The sequence below is a fragment of the Oryx dammah genome, unplaced genomic scaffold (assembly GCF_014754425.2).
Source record: "Oryx dammah isolate SB20612 unplaced genomic scaffold, SCBI_Odam_1.1 HiC_scaffold_12, whole genome shotgun sequence".
NCBI classification, from domain to species: Eukaryota; Metazoa; Chordata; class Mammalia; order Artiodactyla; family Bovidae; genus Oryx; species Oryx dammah.
In genome coordinates this window covers 12,610,163-12,631,411 of record NW_024070196.1, presented here as the reverse complement: position 1 = coordinate 12,631,411, position 21,249 = coordinate 12,610,163, and the positions used below count along the sequence as shown (strand labels likewise).

At 43.0% G+C, this 21,249-nt stretch overlaps 1 protein-coding gene across 3 annotated transcripts in view; it reads left to right on the top strand.

Annotated features, from left to right (window-relative positions):
- The first annotated feature begins 3,682 nt into the window (after positions 1 to 3,682).
- MMAA (metabolism of cobalamin associated A) overlaps positions 3,683 to 21,249 on the top strand; it is a 32,329-nt gene continuing 14,762 nt past the window's right edge. The window contains exons 1-2 of one of the 3 annotated variants that reach the window (XM_040250429.1): positions 3,683 to 3,733; positions 19,180 to 19,683. In XM_040250429.1, the coding sequence (XP_040106363.1) occupies positions 19,239 to 19,683 (445 nt within the window). In that variant the 5' untranslated portion in view covers positions 3,683 to 3,733; positions 19,180 to 19,238. Of the gene's footprint in view, positions 3,734 to 3,791; positions 3,943 to 6,801; positions 6,957 to 19,179; positions 19,684 to 21,249 lie in introns of those variants that run through there. The other 2 variants (XM_040250430.1, XM_040250431.1) reach the window with 2 other exon arrangements.

The following is a 21,249-nucleotide window of genomic DNA, read 5'->3' as shown; positions in this document are numbered from 1 at the left end:
ATTTGTAAGCATAAAGGAATATTTTTAAAACTATTGACAGATTATAAGAATTCATTTATGCTAAAATTCTCATGCAGAATACACAGCATAAAGCGGGGCAGATAATACACATTAACATTGCTTTGGTTGGCAATTAATGGACCTCAGTGTACAGATGCAATATCATGCCTTGAAGAATGAGATCATTTCTCAAATGACTTCCTATATATAGTTCTTAAATATGGTACACCTTTCTCAAGGTCAGATTATAAGAAAACTGCTATACAAACGAGGGCTTCCCTGGTAGTTCAGTTGGTAAAGAATCTACCTGCAATGCAGGAGACCCGGTTCAATTCCTGGGTTGAGAAGATCCCCTGGAGAAGGGATGGACTACCCACTCCAGTATTCTTGGGCTTCCCTGGTGGCTCAGAAGCTCCGCCTGCAATGCAGGAGATGTGGGTTCAATCCCTGGGTTGGGAAGATTCCCTGGAGGTGGGAGGGCATGGCAACCCACTCCAGTATTCCTGCCTGGAGAATCCCCATGGACAGAGGAGCCTGCAGGCTACAGTCCATGGGGTGGCAAAGACTCGGAAACAACTGAGCAACTAAGCACAGCACAGTATATAAATGAATTTTGCATTTTCTTATAAATAAACATAACCAATGCATTTTTAAAAGGTAAGTGCTGGCTACATTTTTTCCCCAACTTTTTAAGTGTTAAAAAAATTTCAAACCTATAGAAAATTTGAAAGACAGAACCACAATAATTAACATAATGCCATATTTTCTCTTAGGGTGTCCCTGGTGGCTCAGATGGTGAATAATCTGCCTACAGTTCGGGAGACAGGAGTTTGACCCCTGGGTCCAGAAGATCCCTGGGGGAAGTAATGGCTACCCACTCCAGTATTTGTGCCTGGAGAATTCCATGAACAGAGGAGCTTGGTGGGCTAGTGACTCAAAAAATCCATACTCCTATCCAAATCACAGTTGCCCACTAATGCAGACAAGTACTCTGCCTTGCTTGTCTTTCAGGATACTGACATTATTGAAAAGTCCAAACAAATCACATTCTGAATTAAACTGTTTCTTCACAGATTCAAGCTGTGTTTCTGTTAGAACATTTAAACAGATTCTAATGTTCTGACAAGAATGCTACAGCACTGTACTTCCAATAATTTGTGTTTTACTCAGTATTGATGCTAGAGTTTTGTTTTGTTTTTTTTTTTTCCATGAAGCAATTATTAACTTTTTGCAAAGTGCTAATGTTCCATGGAATATGCTTCAGGGAACACTTAGACAAGGAAAAAAAAAAGTGAAATGCACTAAAATGTTTTAGAGTTTGAAGTGAAAAAGCAGGTAAGGATTAAAAATCATTTTTAAATTACAAACTTCATTTCCTTAGGATATGCAAACTGAGCTTTCATAAAGTTTTCCAAAACCTACCACAAAACACTGTTCTAATGCTCAGCTCCTGGCTTAAAGAAAGAAGCTTCTCCCAAATTCTGCTGCTGCTGCTAAGTCGCTTCAGTCATGTCCGACTCTGTGCGACCCCAGAGACCGCAGCCCACCCGGCTCCCCCATCCCTGGAATTCTCTAGGCAAGAATACTGGAGTAGGTTGCCATTTCCTTCTCCAATGCATGAAAGTGAAAAGTCAGAGAGAAGTCGCTCAGTCGTGTCTGACTCTTAGCAGCCCCATGGACTGCAGCCTACCAGGCTCCTCCATCCATGGGATTTTCCTGGCAAGAGTACTGGAGTGGGGTGCCATTGCCTTCTCCATCCCAAATTCTATCATTATGTTATTCAGGAGCTAAGATCTAAAACCAGATTTGACTGCTTACATGTTCTTTTTTCCATCAGCCCCTCTCCCTTAGCCTTCAGTTCTAGTTTCTGTAATTGACTTTTCTTGGATCTACAATTACTTTGGGATAAAAGTGGCTGTCTTTTAGTCCAAATAAGAATAATAAAGATGATAAGGAAGACTTAGCTCATTTTTTATTGTCCCATATTCAGTAAGAATCAAGAAATAGCAGAGGAAGGTCTAATCCCTCCCACAGGCATGCAATTATGCAAATCATATGCGGGGGCCTGGGATTTCGGCTCCAGACACTAATTGTAATATTATAATTAGGAATCTATTTACGGCTATTTTTATTCACTGTAATTTGATCCCTGCTATTGCCTAATGATTGTCTTTACTACATTACAGCAAACATATAGGAGATACCAGTATTTCTTAAAAGTCCTACAACTCAAGCTCAGGTTTTACTGTTCTTCCTCGTGATAGTGAAAAGTGAAAGTCACTCAGTGGTATCTGACCCTTTGGGACCCCCATGGACTATACAGCCCATGGAATTCTCCAGGCTAGAATACTGGAGTGGGTAGCCTTTCCTTTCTCCAGGGCATCTTTCCAACCTAGGGATCAAACCCGGGTCTTCTGCATTACAGGCGGATTCTTTACCAACTGAGCCACAAGGGAAGCTCACTCTTCCTGGTAGCTCAGTGGTAAAGACCCATCTGGCAACGGCAGAAACCAGGAGAAACCAAAGGGACAAACCAGACCAGAAGGCAGAAAACAGGAGTTCAATCTCTGGGCAGCGAAGATCCCCTGGGGAGGGGAATGGCAGCCCACTCCAGCATTCTTGCCCGGGACATCCCATGAACAGAGGAGCCTGACAGGCTACAGTCCACGGGGTTCCAGAGTCCACCACCACTTAGCTACTAAACAATAACAGCAGCAACGGATCTAACAGGTTTCCAAAAAACTTAGTTACTATTCTGACGCCCAGTGAGGTCGCAAATGGTAAGCATGTTCGTTTTCGCCCCCATTTTAGGCGAGAACCTTCCCTCTTCGGGTGACTTTCCGGCGGTGGTGAGCGTGGGTCCTTGGTTTTGGTACAAATTAGGAAATAGTAATCAGTACAAATAGGTAACTTTTAAGAGAAAAAACTGCGAGCCCTTCAGCTGTTACAAACCACGCCATGCTTTAAAAACTCGTTGTATTTCAGCTGAACACTGAGCTTTCACTCCCACAGGTTGGAAACTGTTTGCCGAGTTTTAATTCTAATTTCACCATATTATCAAACGACCCATGTCTCACCCTCCACCCATATAGTTATTTTTTAAATTAGAGGATTACTGCTTTACAATATTGTCTTGGCCTCTGCCATACATCAATATGAATCAGCCATAGGTATATAAATACATGAATACATATATACATATGGGGAACATATGTACACCCATATACTTTTAAGCTTCCAGGAAGCATTAGGAAAAGGTTGCGGCTGGGACCGCCGCTGATTGCGCGGATCCGGACCGGACTCGAGCTCCATCTCCCCGGCTTCGCGAAGCGCCGAGGCCGGGAGAGGAAGGACTTAACTCTCCGCCTTTGGAGCCGATGTGAACCTACAGGAGGGCAAAAGCTATCCCTAAAGACTGTCAGCCGCCCTTCTCTGCTGCACTTCTCAGACAGATGTCCGGCGCCCCGGGGTCGCCCCGCGGACCTCCCCACCCTCGAGACCGCCGCCAGGCCTTCGGGGTCCCTGGACCGCCGTCACACCCCGGAATCCCGCGGCCACGCCCGCCGGGACCCAGGCCACGCCCCACGCCGCCGCCCAGCCCCGGGTCGCTCCCGGGGGCCCGGCACCCGGCAGTGGGCGCCGCGCCTGCGCGCGGGAGAGCGCGGGGCGGGGCGAAGCGGCCCGCCGGAAGGGGCGGGGCAGGAGGGCGCTGCACTTTTACGGCCGCGGGCGGGTGAGTACGGGGCGGGGGTTGCGCGCCGCGTCCGGATTGGGGCCAGGCTCGTGCCTCAGGCCGCCGGGGGCTCAGCTCTGCGTCTGGGGCGCCCCCTGGAGAATTCGGGGAAGGGAAAGGGAGAGGAGACTGTGATCGAGTCCGATGATGATGGGGGTGCAGGAAACGTGTGAACGAGTAAGCGTCGGCAAAATGGATTCACAGGGAAGGTTGGTTGGTTTTCTCCTGAAAAAGGAGAATCTCTGTGAACAGCGTGTTACATTTTTCATTATTTTGGACAAGCTTGTGATTTTACCGTTGTGCCGCAGTAAGACAGTTTTCATAAGGTGGCTCGTAGTTTGCCGCTGGCAAATGGTTAACCAGACGGTGGCCTGTAAAAAGGCAATGTAGTTCAGTGTAGCGTCTACCCAAGAGGGAGGTTAAACCTCGTCTTTAGCGGAATAAAAATCAGTAAATAAAAATAGGACTTAGACTGGAAGTCACGGAGACAGCATCAAGGTTCGGTGAAATGCTGTGCTGGGCATGGGCTAGGTCTCTTCCAGCAGACATACTGTGTTCAGTAATTCGTGTTTATCATTATGAAAGATAAATACAAATTGTTATTATGAAAGATAGTCTAAGCCAAAATGGCATGAAAAATTTTAATTACCTTGAGAGTTGTGCCCTAATATACTTTGGAAAACAAACACTACTATAGCTTTTCCAAATTGGTAGAAAACCAGGAGTTTCCCAAAAGCCTGTGTACATTTCTACTTGTTTGGGGCTCTAGTACTCTTGCCTGGAAAATCCCATGGACGGAGGAGCCTGGTAGGCTGCAGTCCATGGGGTCGCTAAGAGTCGGACATGACTGAGCGACTTCACTTTCACTTTTCACTTTCATGCATTGGAAAAGGAAATGGCAGCCCACTCCAGTGTTCTTGCCTGGAGAATCCCGGGGACGGGGGAGCCTGGTGGGCTGCTGTCTATGGGGTCGCACAGAGTCAGAGACGACTGAAGCGACTTCAGCAGCAGCAGCAATGTCCAGAATATTCTTTTGTATAGTGAAAATCCATATCGTTTTGTGTTCGAAGTAATGAAAACCAGGACAGTTCAGTTCCTTTAAGGGCTGTATTCTATTAGAGCCAAAAAAAGAAAAAACATAAAAAGTTGCGTAAGAAATGTGAGTTACGGTTTGAGATATTTGAAGACGTCTAAAAACCTATATTTGGCGTGGAAAGAGCTGGTGACTGCTGGAAACATGTGCCCCTCCACTGATTGTTGCCATGTGGGAATGTGGGTCCCTCATGCACAGATCTGACTTTCCCCATCACAGGCCAAAATCTCTATCTTTGTAATATTTCTTGATTTTTATTGTTATTGGCAACCAATCCTTTATGCACTCACATACCCTCTTTGGGCCAGGAACAGCCAGTTTGTGACATCTGCAGATTATCACCTGAGTACTCAGAAATAATTGGAATTAAGAGAGGAAAAAGTTCCTGGAAACTGTGTCAGGAAGGGATTTAAGAAAACAGTGGGATTTAAGCTGGGTTGAAAAGGAGCGGTGTCATGGAGGAGAAAAATATAACCAGTGACGACTTCCCTGTTGGTCTAGTGGCTAGGACTCTGCATTGCCAATGTAGGGGTCCCTGGGTTCAGTCCCTTGGTAGGAGAACTAAGATCTCACAACTAAAGATTCTGCATGCTGCAGAATAAATGTGAAGCAGCTAAGTAAATAAATATTTAAAGAAAGAAAGAGAATGTAACCAGTGAGTAAAATCTCAGTTGGAAAGTGAATAGCAGGTTTGGAAGATGGTAAGTAAACTCTCCTTAGGAGAAGTCTGAGAAGGCAAGTATGGTAAATGGAGGAAAACTGGTTTGGGAGACCCTTGAAAACACTAGACTAGACTTTATCCTCAGGCACTGGTTCTCAAATTTGAGCTTACGTCATATTCACCTGGCAGGTTTGTGAGATAGTGGCAGGCATGGCCCCCACCTCCAGAGTTCTTGCTTCAGAAGTTCTGGGGGTGGGGCTTGAGAATTTCCCTCTTATCCATTCTCAGTTGCTGGAGTTGCTGTTGGTCTGGGGACCACACTGAGAACTACTGTCCTAGCATGGGGGAAACTATTGGAGGAATTTGAGGTGGATTAGTAAGGAGATCACATTCATGGTTCAGTATAAGTCTTGCTGTGTCATCCAAGATGGAGGATTGGGGAAGGGAGGAAAGAGAGAGAAGAAAAGGTTTCTTACAGTTGGTTAACACCTGTTGGTGCCAGGCCCTCTCATGCGCACAGTTTCCTTTCATAGTCTGACTCTGATGTGTAAGTCTTAATATTTTCACATGGAGAGTAGTAGAGACTGCCCAGGTCCTATAGCTCTGAGATTATCAGAGCCCCCTTAAGACTAGCTCAGATTTGAACTAGGGTAGTAGCAGTGGAAATGAATCAAAACGTTGGCTGGTGATAGAATTTAGAAAAATCGAGACTCGCCCAGAAGACTGAAACCTTGAAGTAGAGGTTGGGAAATCAGTGCTAACTGGAGGAGTGATGAAAGGTAAGGCGGACAGAAACTTTAGAATATTCCCTGCATGAGTTCAGCGCATGTTCTCTATCACTCTTCTGTAACAATGGCCTAGGTAAAAGTTGCTTATTTAAAAAGCCATTCTGTTCTACCCGGATTTTCTGAAAATTATTTGAAAAGGAGAAAGTAAAGCCTCCAATGGGGGTGGTGGTGGTGATTTAGTCCCTAAGCCGGGTCCAACTTGCGAACCCACGGACTGAGCCCTCCAGGCTCCTCTGTCCATGGAATTCTCGAGGCAGGAATACTGGAGTGGGTTGCTATTTCTTTCTCCAGGGGATCTTTTCAACCCAGGGATCGAACCTAGGTCTCCTGCATGGGGGTGGTGGGAGATGGTAAACAGATGGAGGGCATCTGACAGCCTAGCTTCACATGAAAGGTAATTAGCATGGAGAAATGGAAACACATGGTGTAACACCACTTTGCCTGTATGAACTGTTGTGCTGCAGACACTGACCTAATGTATTGATTTTGGAAATCCTCTCTGCTGTTTCTTGCCAGAGTAGTTATTGAAATTAAGAATATTCATTGGATCAATTTCAAGACAAATACTCCAAGTCAGACTGGCTGCTGCCGAACAAATTTTTAATGAAGGAAAACATCCATATATTGAAATCAGACTTTAAGAAGGAAGTCCTAAAAATATACAGTGAAATCTAGAAAAGTGTAAGTTTTCAAACATCAGTCAACTAAGTAATCAACATAATGGAGTTATACATACGAAATTATAGCATACGTTCATTCGTTTATTCTGTGACTGATAAACTATGTTGTGGATCCAGTGATAACTCAGTCTAGGAAGACTGACACTTTTTAAAAAATGGTCACAAAATGATGTGATCAGCATTGTAATGCTGATTTCAAGAGTTAGAAATGGTGACTGAAGGAGAGTAGAAAAGAGGCCACAGAAATGTGTTTAGAGGAGACCCTTTTAAGTTGATCTTCAAGGCTGAGGAGGAATTTGCGAGGTGATTAAGGCATTCTAAGAAGAGACATCAAGAACAATGGCCACAATGTATAAAAAAACTGAGTTTTTCTGGGACTTTCTTGCAGATCAGGATAGCTACAGCAATATGATAAGAGTGGATAAGAGCACTCATAAAGAATATGAAACTAGTTTAATGACTGTCCTGGCTGGATTATAAACTTCATGTTAGGAGCCATGTTGGCTCTGTATGCCAATGAATGCTAAGGCCTTAACAGAGCTCCTAGCAACAGAGCTCCGTAGACTCTCAGTAAATAGTTGCTCAGTGAATGAATGGCTAAATCACAGGGGAAACAAAATTTAACAAATTATACACAAGGAACTTTTAAAGTATTTTAAGCATTTTAAAGTATTTTAAGTGGAGTAATATAGTCAGTTTTACATTTTATGAGGATAAGTGGTGATATGGAAAATGAATTAATAATGGCCATAGTTAGCAGTCAGTCTAATGGGTGTGGGGTGGTATCTCATTGTAGTTTTAAATTGCACTGTCTTTATGATTGATGATGGTGAATTTCTTTTCATGTGCTTATTGATCATTTGTGTATCTTCTTGGAGAACTGCCTGCCTCTTCAAGCCCTCGGCACATTTTTGATTTGGGTTGTTTCTGTTGTTGAGTGTCAGAAGTTCTTTATATATTCTGGATATTAATCTCATGTCAGGTGTATGATTTGCAAGTATTTTCTCCCATCCTGTTAGTTGCTTTTTACTCTGTTGACATTGTCTTTTGATGCACAAATTTTTTAAATTTCCATAAAGACGAGTTTGTTAAAAATACTGGCCATAGCAATGGCTGTAATAGGTTGTGCCCATTGGTAGATTGCAGTCTTCATTTTAAGAAAAACTTGAAAAGTATTAGCATATAGCACATGTAATAGGGATAAAAAATGTTTGTGAAGCTTGTTTCAGGTATATGTCTGTGTATTGACTGGTATAAGTGTGTTTCTTTCTATGAACTTCTGTCAGAGTTTGAAAGCCATTATACTAGAGAAATCTGGGTGTGATGGTAAGAGAATGGAATGGATGTAAAAGATATTTAGAGGAAAACAAGTGTGAAACCACGCACCTTAAAATTCTGCTGTCCATATGAACCCTCTTGCAGGAGAGGGGATGTACTTACCCAACCTCTTTCAGTATTTTTGCCTACTTGGTGCTTTCATTATATATTAATAAGTAGACTTTCTGGTTTATTAGGAATAATGGTGCTTTGAGGTATCTTACTGAGTGTTGTAAGTGCTACAAAATTTCTTTTTATTTTCCTGCTCAGTGTAAAATTGTAGGATGAAACCATACTCTTAGGAATTGTGAAAATTCATTGTAACAGTTTGATTATTGGCCAGCTTCTTTGATTTCTTTCCCTAAGAAAGCAGGAAAGGGTGCTTAGCTACATGAGCAGGTGGGAAGTCCTTCCCCCTGTTGTTGCTTAGTTGCTAAGTCATGTCGGACTGTTCTGCAGCCCCATGGGATTTCCCAGGCAAGAATACTGGAGTGGGTTGCCATTTCCTCTCCAGTGGATCTTCCCGGCCCAGGATTGAACCCAGGTCTCCTGCATTGCAGGCAGGTTCTTTGTCGCTCAGCCACCTGGGCCTGCATGATTTTGCCACTCTAGTAGACTTGGTCTGTTCTGTCTGTGACATGTGCATATGGGCAGAAAGGTGCGCATAGAAGGCTGAGTCATACTGGCGCTTTTTAAAAACTGTGAGCAAGAGCCTTTGTTGTGATTTATCTATGTATTATTATTTTTCAATTGCACTTCCTCTTCATCGCCGCGTGCGGGCTTTTTCTAGTTGCAGTGAACGGGCTGCTTTTCATTGTGGTGCACAGGTCTCCTTGTGGTGGCTTCTCGTTGCAGAGCACAGGCCCTGTGGCTTGCAGGTTTGGTAGTAAGGGCACACGGGCTTTATCGTTCCAAGGCATGTGGAATCTTTCGGACTAGGGATCATTGAACCCATGTCCCTTGTATTGGCAGGCGGATTCTTAACCACTGGACCAATATAGAGGGAAATCCTCTGTACTGGCGTTTAAAAAGTTTATGGACTTCTTTAAAATCCAGTTGGTTTTGTGAAATTAATGGGTTTAAGTATATTTTGCATTTAGTTGTCAAGTGGAATTATTCTGTGTAGAACAAGGAAACATTAAAAATTTTAGAAATTTGGTCTATTCTTTCACCTAATACATTATTAGGATCTCCTACTGATAAGGTTTGCACAGAAAATATAAATTAAGTTTTCCTTTTGGCCTAAGCCAAAGAGAGAGAGAAAGGAACAACACAAACAGCCTGTGCCATTACCAAATATGATTATTTGATGTTCCCTTAATGCGACATGGCACCACTCCTCTTTTTATACAACAATCTGCTGAGGCTGCTGCTGCTAAGTCGCTTCAGTCATGTCCCACTCTGTGCGACCCCATAGACGGCAGCCCACCAGGCTCCCCTGTCCCTGGGATTCTCCAGGCAAAAACACTGGATTGGGTTGCCATTTCCTTCTCCAGTGCCTGAAAGTGAAAAGTGAAAGTGAAGTTGCTCAGTCGTGTCCGACTCCTCACGACCCCATGGACTGCAGCCCACCAGGCTCCTCTGCCCATGGGATTTTCCAGGCAAGAGTATTGGAGTGGGGTGCCACTGCCTTCTCCAATACAAGAATCTAGATACTGTATAGATCTGGCTCAATGAAATCTGCAGTTTCCCCAGATTCTGCCACTAGTTGTTAGGCGTTGATCAGTCAGCCTCGCCTTTCGAGCCTCACCTGTGAAATGGACTCGCGTCTGCTGTTCTGAGGCTTAGCTGAGGGAATGCCTGCTCAATAGCTCACACATCATCAACATTCAGTAAAAGGTAGCAGCTGCTGCTCTGCCTTTCAGAAGGTCCAGAGGGTTTGGAAGCACCAAGAAAATCAGCCCTCAGGGAGAGACTTGAAAGTATAAAATTCTGGAATTATATACATGTGGATAGCTTTCTAGTTTTGGCAAACAGTGAATGACTTAAAATGTTATCCTCTTCCTGGCTCTTTCTTTTCATTTAAAGACCTTTTCAGATTTTTGTTGGCATGAAAGGGCAGGGAACTTTACAATCCCAAATTGTTATAAATCCTACAATATAAGCTATAAGCTTGTCGGATAGCTGGCATGGATTTTCTGAGAAAAACTACAAATAAATTGTTGTAAGAAATCACTATTCTAAATGTTAGAGCAGAATCTATATTCTATTGCTATTTATTGTTGTTGTTCAATCACAAGTTGTGTCCGACTCTTTGCCACCCCATGAACATCAGGCTTCTCTGACCTTCCCTGCCCTTCACTGTCTCCTGGTGTTTGCTCAAACTCATGTCCATTGAGTCAGTGATGCCATCCAACCGTGTCATCTTCTGGTGCCTCCTTCTCCTGCCTTCAATCTTTCCCGGCATCAGAGTCATAGTGAGTGGAATCTTGGCATCAGGTAGCCAAGAATTGGAGCTTCAGCTTCAGCACCAATCCTTCCAATGAATATTCAGGGTTGATTTCCTTTAGAATTGACTGGTTTGATCTTGCAGTCCAAGAGACTCTCAAGAGTCTTTTCCAGCATCACAGTTCAAAATCATTTGGTGCTCAGCCCCTTTAATGGTCCAACTCTCACATCCATACATGACTACTGGAAAGACATAGCTTTGATTAGACGGACCTTTGTCAGCAAAGTGATGTCTCTGCTTTTTAATACTCTGTCTAGGTTTGTCTAGCTTTTCTTCCAAGGAGCAAGTGTCTTTTAATTTCATGGCTGCAGTCACCATCTGCAGTGATTTTGGAGAAAGTTAAATCTGTCACTGTTCGCATTGTTTCCCATCTAATTGCCATAAAGTGATGGGACTGAATGCCATGATCTTAGTTTTTTGAATGTTGAGTTTTAAGCCAGCTTTTTCACTCTCCTCTCACCTTTATCAGGAGGCTCTTTGGTTCCTCTTCACTTTCTGCCATTAAAGTGTTATCTGCATTTCTAAGGTTGTTGATACTTTTCCCAACAATCTTGATTCCAGTTTTGATTCATCCAGTCCAGCATTTAGCATGATGTACTCTGCATAGAGGGGGCTCAGTTGGTAAAGAATCTGCCTGAAGTGCAGGAGACCCAGGTTCCATTCCTAGGTTGGGAAGATCCCCTGGAGAAGGAAATGGCAACCCATTCCAGTATTCTTGCCTGGAGAGTCCCATGGATAGAGGAGCCAGGCAGGCTATAGTCCCTGGAGTCGCAAGAGTCAGACACGACTTGGCAATTAAACCACCACCACCACCACTCTGCATAGAATTTAAATAAGCACGGTGACAATATACAGCCTTGACGTACTCCTTTCCCAATTTTGAACCAGTCCATTGTTCCATGTCTGGTTCTAACCGTTGCTTCTTGACTGGCATACAGGTTTCTCAGGAGGCAGTTAAGATGGTCTGGTATTCCCGTCTCTTTAAGAATTTTCCACAGTTTGTTGTGATCCTCACAGTCAGAGGCTTTAGCTTACTCAGTGAAGCAGAAGTAGATGTTTTTCTGGAATCCCCTTGATCTTTCTATGATCAATGGATGTTGGCGCAAGATAAAACCTGTACCTCATCCTTAAGTGTTCTCTTTCTCTCCCATCCATGTCTCATGTATTACCAGCTTCTCCAGAATTCATCCAGCATCTAACTCCAGCCTACCTGGTCGAGGTCACTGTTAGCTCATCTGCATTTTTGCAGTAATTTCGTAGCTGCTCTTCTTTCTGTTCTTGCATCAGATCCCTTTGATCTGAGGGAAGTCAAATTGGGTTCTCCTCTGTCCCTGACTTCCCCTCTCACTCAGAGTCGAATTCCTTCCAGTCATCTTTAAGGCCCTATATCTGACCCCCTGTTTGGCCTTCTCCCTTACACTTTCTTTCTTGCTCATTCACCTGCGGCCATGCTGACCTTCTTATTCATAGCCTGTTGTCTGTTTCCCTTACTTGGATGTTAGCCTCATGGAGGCAAGAACTATTGTTCTGTTAGATCGCTGTTGCATCCCCAGTGCTAAACTGCTGCGAGACACATAGTAGATGATCAGGTATTTGTTGAGTGAATGCTTTATGATCTTGTTTCTCTCTCTTTCTCTTTATATTACTTTGCTCTTTTCAAAGAGCATAGCTCTGTTGGCTAAGAGATTGTCATGGTAAGAATTAATTAAAGAATTAATTTAAAAAATTTTTTTAATTAAGTTAATTAAATATTTTAAATGTAACTTGTTCTTTGGCTTCTCCTAATGCTGCCCCATCACTGTACACTGAAAATGCTTCTTACCACTTCGGGAGGCACAGAGTTACTAATATCTATTTCTCAAAGGAGCACCTTTATTCTAAAACAATTTATGGAGAAAAAAATGCCACAGAGAGTCCTGGGTTTGAGTCCACTGGCTATGACTGTAGTAGCTAACTCACTCTTAGTTTCTCTTATTAAATGAGAATAACTATCCAATTGTCTTGATGGAATTGTCTGGGAGAATAAAGTGAAATAAAGTATTCAAAATGGTTCATACACTCTTGAGTGACAGGCAATTGGGAAATGAAATAAGATCAGATTAGCATTCTTTAGAATAATTGCAGTATGTCAGACTCCTTGGCAAACTTTGAGGACCCTAACATGGAAGTTCAGTTCAGTCGCTCAGTTGTGTCCGACTCTTTGCGACCACACGGACCGCAACACGCCAGGCCTCCCTGTCCATCACCAACTCCCGGAGTTTACCCAAACTCATGTCCATTGAGTTGGTGATACCATCTAACTATCTCATCCTCTATCATCCCTTTCTCTTCTTGCCTTCAGTCTTTCCCACATCAGGGTTTTTCAAATGAATCAGTTCTTCGCATCAAGTGGCCAAAGATTGGAGTTTCAGCTTCAACATCAGTCCTTCCAATGAATACTCAGGACTGATTTCCTTCAGAATGGACTGGTTAGATCTCCTTGCAGTCCAAGGGACTCTCAAGAGTCTTCTCCAACACCACAGTTCAAAACCATCAATTCGTCGGCTCTCAGCTTTCTTTATAGTTCAACTCTCACATCCATCCATGACCACTGGAAAAACCAAAGCTTTGACTAGACAGACCTTTGTTGGAAAAGTAATGTCTCTGCTTTTTAATATGTTATCTAGGTTGGTCATATCTTTTCTTCCAAGGAGCAAACATTTTTTAATTTCATGGCTGCAGTCACCATGCGCAGTGATTTTGGAGCCCCCAAAATAAAGTCTGTCACTGTTTCCATTGTTTCCCCATCTATTTGCCATGAAGTGATGGGACCAGATGCCATGATCTTCGTTTTCTGAATGTTGAGGTTTAAGCCAACTTTTTCACTCCCCTCTTTCACTTTCATCAAGAGGTGTTTTGGTTCCTCTTCACTTTTCTGCCATAAGGGTGGTGTCATCTGCATATCTGAGGTTATTGAGATTTCTCCTGGCAATCTTGATTCCAGCTTGTGCTTCTTCCAGCCCAGCGTTTCTCATGATGTACTCTGCATATAAGTTAAATAAGCGGGCTGACAATATACAGCCTTGACATACTCCTTTTCCTATTTGGAACCAGTCTGTTGTTCCATGTCCAGTTCTAACTGCTGCTTCCTGACCTGCATACAGATTTCTCAAGAGGCAGGTCAGGTGGTCTGGTATTCCCATCTCTTCCAGAATTTTCCACAGTTGATTGTGATCCACACAGTCAAAGGCTTTGGCATAGTCAATAAAGCAGAAATAGATGTTTTTCTGGAACTCTCTTGCTTTTTCCATGATCCAGCAGATGTTGGCAATTTGATCTCTGGTTCCTCTGCTTTTTGTAAAACCAGCTTGAACATCTGGAAGTTCACAGTTCACATATTGCTGAAGCCTGGCTTGGAGAATTTTGAGCATTACTTGACTAGCGTGTGAGATGAGTGCAATTGTGCGGTAGTTTGAGCATTCTTTGGCATTGCCTTTCTTTGGGTTTGGAATGAAAACTGACCTTTTCCAGTCCTGTGACCACTGCTGAGTTTTCCAAATTTGCTGGCATGTTGAGTGCAGCACTTACACAGCATCATCTTCCAGGATTTGAAAGAGCTCAACTGGAATTCCATCACCTCCACTAGCTTTGTTGGTAGTGATGCTTTCTAAGGCCCAGTTGACTTCACATTCCAGGATGTCTGGCTCTAAGTGAGTGATCACACCATCGTGATTATCTGGGTTGTGAAGATCTCTTTTGTACAGTTCTTCTGTGTATTCCTGCCGCCTCTTCTTAATATCTCTGCTTCTGTTAGCTCCATACCATTTCTGTCCTTTATCGAGCCCATCTATGCATAAAATGTTCCCTTGGTATCTCTAATTTTCTTGAAGAGATCTCTAGTCTTTCCCATTCTGTTGTTTTCCTCTATTTCTTTGCATTGATCGCTGAGGAAGGCTTTCTTATCTCTCCTTGCTGTTCTTTGGAACTCTGCATTCAGATGCTTATATCTTTCCTTTTCTCCTTTGCTTTTTGCCTCTCTTCTTTTCACTGCTATTTGTTAAGGCCTCTCCAGACAGCCATTTTGCTTTTTTGCATTTCTTTTCCATGGGGATGGTCTTGATCCCTGTCTCCTGTACAAGGTCACAAACCTCTGTCCATAGTTCATCAGGCACTCTGTCTATCAGATCTAGTCCCTTAAATCTATTTCTCACTTCTACTGTATAATCATAAGGGATTTGATTTAAGTCATACCTGAATGATCTAGTGGTTTTCCTTACTTTCTTCAATTTAAGTCTGAATTTGGTAATAAGGAGTTCATGAGCTGAACCACAGTCAACTCCCGGTTTTGTTTTTGCTGACTGTAATAGAGCTTCTCCATCTTTGGCTGCAAAGAATATAATCAGTCTGATTTCAGTGTTGGCCATCTGGTGATGTCCATGTGTAGAGTCTTCTCTTGTGTTGTTAGAAGAGGGTGTCTGCATTCTCTTGGCAAAACTCTTTTAGCCTTTGCCCTGCTTTATTTCGTATTCCAAGCCCAAATTTGCCTGTTACTCCAGGTGTTTCTTGACTTCCTACTTTTGCATTCCAGTCCCCTAGAATGAAAAGGACATCTTTTTTGGGTGTTAGTTCTAAAAGGTCTTGTAGGTCTTCATAGAACCATTCAACTTCAGCTTCTTCAGTGTTACTGGTTGGGGCATAGGCTTGGATCACCGTGATATTGAATGGTTTGCCTTGGAGACGAACAGAGATCATTCTGTCATTTGTGAGATTGCATCCAAGTACTGCATTTTGGACTCTTCTGTTGACCATGATGGCTACTCCATTTCTTCTAAGGGATTCCTGCCCACAGTAGTAGATACAATGGTCATCTGAGTTAAATTCACCCATTCCAGTCCATTTTAGTTTGCTGATTTCTAGAATGTTGACGTTCACTCTTGCCATCTCCTGTTTGACCACTTCCAATTTGCCTTGATTCATGGACCTGACATTCCAGGTTCCTATGCAATATTGCTCTTTATAGCATCAGACCTTCCTTCTATCACCAGTCACATCCACAACTGGGTACTGATTTTGCTTTGGCTCCATCCCTTCATTCTTTCTGTAGTTATTTGTCCACTGATCTCCAGTAGCATATTGGGCACCTAATGACCTGGGGAGTTCCTCTTTTGGTATCCTATCATTTTGCCTTTTCATACTGTTCATGGGGTTCTCAAGGCAAGAATACTGAAGTGGTTCGCCATTCCCTTCTCCAGTGGACCACATTCTGTCAGACCTCTCCACCATGACCCACCCCTTGAGTGGCCCCCACAGGGCATGGCTTAGTTTCATTGAGTTAGACAAGGCTGTGGTCCATGTGATTAGATGACTAGTTTTCTGTGATTATGGTTTCAGTGTGTCTGCCCTCTGATGCCCTCTCGCAACACCTACCGTCTCACTTGGGTTTCTCTTACCTTGGTTGTGGGGTGACTCTTCACGGCTGCTCCAGCAAAGCTCAGGCGCTGCTCCTTACCTTGGATGAGGTTGCCCCTCCTAACCTTCAATGTGGAGTAGCTCCTCTTGGCCCTCCTGTGCCTGGGCAGCACTAGTTCCATATATTGGGTTGGCCAGAAACGTCATTCTTGTGTTCCTGTAACAGCCTGAAAAACCCAAACTTTTTGGCCAGCCCAATGTATATGCCCAGTGTCTGCTTCTTTGAGTTCCTCAGTCTTCTCTGATGTGGTAGAGACCAAGCTCAGCCTCTGTACAAGTACGTCCTCAGCCTGGAAGGCCTGCCTCGTCCTTCTGCAGCTTTATGTAACCTTTCACCCCGGCATTGACTCCTCAGTGACTTTGAACCTTCTCCTGCCTCAGAAAAGTTCTTTTCCATGACCTTGTCTGTTCTCACAGTCCATTGTTCTTTCTCTGAACACAGTGTTTGTAGTACTATGAGCTGTTGAAGTGCTCGGTTTAGACCATTTAGGGTAAGATAATGAGGCAGTCCACCAAAGGAGGTGTAGTGGAATGAATGGTGGTCTTCAAAATGATTTGGCCACGTCCTAATCTCTGGAACTGGAGAATGTGATTCTGTTTGGAAAAAAGATCTTTTCAGATCCTAAGTTAAAGACCTTGGGATGAAACCATCTTGGATTATCTGAATGGGCCCAATTCAGTGACAAATACCCACACAGAAGAGAGACACAAAGAATAGGCCATGTGAAGAAGGAGGCAGATATTGGAGTCTTTTAACTATGAGCTGAGGAGCCCCTGATGCCCCAGGAAGCTGGGAGGAGCAGGGAAGAGTCTCCGTCTAGAGCCTTCAGAGGGAGCGATGTCCTCCTAACATTTTGGTCTCCGACTTCCCACCTCCAGAACCATGAGACAATAGGTTTCTGTGGGTTTAATCCACTGAGTTTATGGTAATTTGTTACAGCAGCCTTTGGGTGCTAATATAGAAGTTTATAGTACGGTGACTGGAGCATAATAAAATATCATTGCCACCACCATCGAAAACATTATCATCACTGTTATTCTTATAACCTGGCATGGGGCGTGGACGGTGGCACTGCTCAGAAGATCTCCTTGCCTGTGCATGTCCAGTTTGGTGGTAGTGATAGTGTGGATGAGAAGTGTGTCTAACGTGGTCTCGAAGAGAGCTTCCAAAAGAGAGTCCCTCTTAACTGTTTTTGTTTTAAATGTCTCTCTGTGTATTTCTTCACAGATTACCCTTTGTGAAGGGTAGTAGTGGATGTTTTGAACTTTTGGATACATTTTTACACATTTTAAATTAAATTGTACTTTTAGAATAAGACTAATAGAAAAATGATGTGCAATTATAGTTCTAACAATTAAAAAAAACCTTAAAATGTTTCTTTTTTTCTCCTAATAAAACTGTTATTTAGTTAAAGTTAATTTTCCGCTGGCCTTGGAATAAAAGTAATAAAGTAATTTATTTCATTGTCTTACATGGTACTTGAAAACCAAAAATTTCAAATAATCATGAATGCAGACTTATATGTCATTTGCCTGACATAATTTTTCCAAAATTTTATAAATTGGCATCTCAAGAATAAAAGCTAATTAAGTTTATTAAGCTAATAAAGTTTATTAAGCTCTTACTCTGTGCTAGGCACTGTCCCCAGCTGTCTATATGAATTAACTCATTTTGTTCTCACAGCTTTCCTAGTCCTTAATCTGTTCTTTTAACTCGAGAGGAAGCTGAGGCACATAGTGGTTAAGTGGCTTGCCCAAGGTCATTGTTGCTTAAGTGGCAGAGATGCCGAGTGGCCGTGGCCCATAACCTCTGCACTCTCCTGACTCTCAGTGGACCCTGTGAGCCTTCATTGTCTAATACAGTCTGAAGCAGAATATCAGTACATCTAAGTAAAACACCCTTGTCCAGATCCATAGTTGTTCAGACTTTAGTGTGCTTACCCACAGAGATTCTAATTCTTGGGGCTGGGGTATGTAGTTTTAATAAGCACCCAAGTGGTTCTTTCCATACTTTGAGCATCCCCACACTGGATTGGGTTCCAGAAAGCCCGCAGTTCATTTCCCGCAAAGGCTTGTGGTGGTGGTTGTGGTGGTCTGCGTGGAATGTCAGACCATTCCTGGCGTCTGTCTGTGTTCCAGGTGAGTCTGTTGAATACGTGCTGTGCTCTGCTCCGTCGCTCAGTTGTGTCCCACTCCTTGCGACCCCAGGGACTGTAGCCCACCAGGCTTCCCTGGCATGGGATTCTCCAGGCACAAGCACTGCAGTGGGTTGCCACGCCCTCCTCCAGGGGATCTTCCCAACCCAGCAATTGAATCCACATCTCCTGCATTGTAGGTGGATCCTTCATCATCTCAACCACCAGGGAAGCCTCAACACTGGAGTGGGCAGCCCATCCCTTCTCCAGGGGATCTTCCCAACCCAAGAATCGAACCAGGGTCTCCTGCATTGCAGGTGGATTCTTTACCAGCTGAGCTACCAGGGAAGCCCATTGAAGATGTACATGGATCTAAACTTATACCTCAACGCCTGTATTACTAGGCACTTTCCTTTTGTGGAGATGACTAAAAAGGGGATTTTTTTTTTTAACCTATTGAATGAGTTTCAAAATAAGGTATATTCAATCCGAGGAAATTGTTATGATAAATAAAAGGTTTGCAGACAGAAGAAAATAACCATTATATAAAGTTTCTATCCTAATAGGTTGTGGGTTTTTGGGGGAGAGGGGGTCAGTTTGGTTTTTGTTTAAAAGAAAAGTTTAATGTGCTGTGCACTTCACAGCAGAACAACAGTTTCATGGTTTGGGTGACTCTGAATATTAACTCTGGACAAGGTGGGAGTCTTCGCTCTTAAGTTTGGAAAGACACTTTTATGCCTTTGTACTATCAAAATCCCTGATTCTGTGTGTTTTGGAATCTAGGGAGGACACTAAGCTTGCCACTTCACCACTTTAATATCTTAGTTGGATGTTGAACTGGCGAAATACGTTTGTTTTTTTTTTTCCTCTCTTAGGGAGTCAGAAATCACATTGAACCAAAAAACGTACAGCGTTTTCTTCAATTACAAGCACAATGAATATTCCCACGCTGCTCCAGCGTCCTCACCAGTACTTCCTAAAAGGCCTTTTGAGAACACCTTTCCGACGTTACCGCTTCATCTTTCACCCAAGTCCTCACCTCGGATCTGGAATCCCGTGTGCTCAGCCACTCAGTTCTCCTGGACTCCATTGTGCAAAGTGGATGCTGCCATCAAATGGTTTAACAAGAAAATTATGTTTGCAAACAACCTTAGAGGAACACACAGAAGGACTTTCTGATAAAGAACAAAGACTTGTGGATAAGCTCTATGCTGGTTTAATCCAAGGCCAAAGGGCCTGTTTAGCGGAGGCCATAACTCTTGTAGAATCAACACACAGCAGGAAAAAGGAGTTAGCCCAGGTGCTTCTTCAGAAAGTGTTAGCCCACCACAGAGAACAAGAAAAATTAAATAAAGGAAAACCACTAGCATTTCGAGTGGGTCAGTCTTTTTTTTTTTTTTTTTCAGTACATATTTTTCAAAATTCTCTCTCTTCTTTTAAAATAAGTCTAAATAGCTTATGATTTAAAGGGGATTTTTTTTTTTCTTGCAGAAGTTTGGAATGACTTTTAGAGGCCTTTTCTTTGGAAACATTAGTCTTGTTATATTGGTGTGGAGGGAAAATGCCAGGACCACTTGAACCAAGGCTCTGTATTTTAAGAGAATAATATGAGATTTCTGTTTTGGCAGAGACGTTGCTGTGGATTTCCCTAGTGGCTCAGATGGTAAAGCATCTGCCTCCAATGCGGGAGACCCAGGTTCAGTCCCTGGGTTGGGAAGATTCCCTGGAGAAGGGAATAGGAACCCACTCCAGTATTGTTGCCTGGAGAAATCCATGGACAGAGGAGCCTGGCAGGCTATGATCCATGGGGTCTCAAAAGTTGGACGCGACTGAGCGACTAACACTTCCTTTGCTGTGGCTTCCAGAGTAGAAACAGGTGTAGGCAGAAGCGTCCACCGGTTTCATTGCTTCTCTCAGCAGAATTTCTGCTTAATAGTCTAAAGTGAATTCCTTGTGGTTGTGGTTATATCGACCATAATTGTCCTTATCACATTTCAAAATTATGCTTCTTAGGTGTTTCATTAGTCTTTCTCCAGGCCAGTTTCACTTCTGTCAGATACTTTTTTATTAGAGTTCCGGAAATGGCTCTAAGCATAGTCATCTCAATACCCAAATGTATTTTAAAGGTGACTCCATGTTCATATACTGTCTAAAATGTTCACTTGATTTCATGAACAGTTGACCTGTTTCTGTAATTGCAAATAAGCTTGTTATGTTTTCAACATTGTGGAGTCTAGAATAATGTAGATGTGTTTGACCAGAAGGAATTAAGCAGGTCAGTTTTGGGTAGGATGCGTGCTTTTCATGATGGCAGACTAAGTGATTCCAAACAAGCCTCCCACTTAAAACAACTAGAAGTGGTGGACAAAGTGCAGAACGTTTTTGAGGAGTGAGTAAATACACTTAAAAATGGATTGGCATTACATTATACTCATATCTCAGTTTATTTGCAGTATAGAGCCTAAAACCTAGATTTTTGGGGTAATGGGGCCAGAATACTTTAAAGATAATTTCAAAAAGAGCTCACCAACTGCTATTTGTACTAGTCCACATTTTTCCTACATCTTATTCTTCTGCCCTCACTAAGAGGTGTCTCTTTTTGAAGGTACTACACTGGATGTTAATAATCATTATGTATTGTAGACAGATAAAATAGCAAACTCCCATAGAGAAATTCCAGTTATGATCAAGTGTTTACTTATTGGCTGTAGAGAATCTTTGAAGAGAAAATGTCCAGAAATACCTAGAGTTAACAAGCGACTCACACCTAACTGTTGTTGTTCAGTTGCTCAGTCGTGTCTGACTCTTTGCAACCCCATGGACTGTAGCACGCCAGGCTTCTCTGTCCTTCACCGTCTCCTGGAGTCTGCTCAAACTCACGTCTATTGGATCGGTGATGCCATCCAACCATCTCATCCTCTGTCACCCCTTTCTCCTCCTGCCCG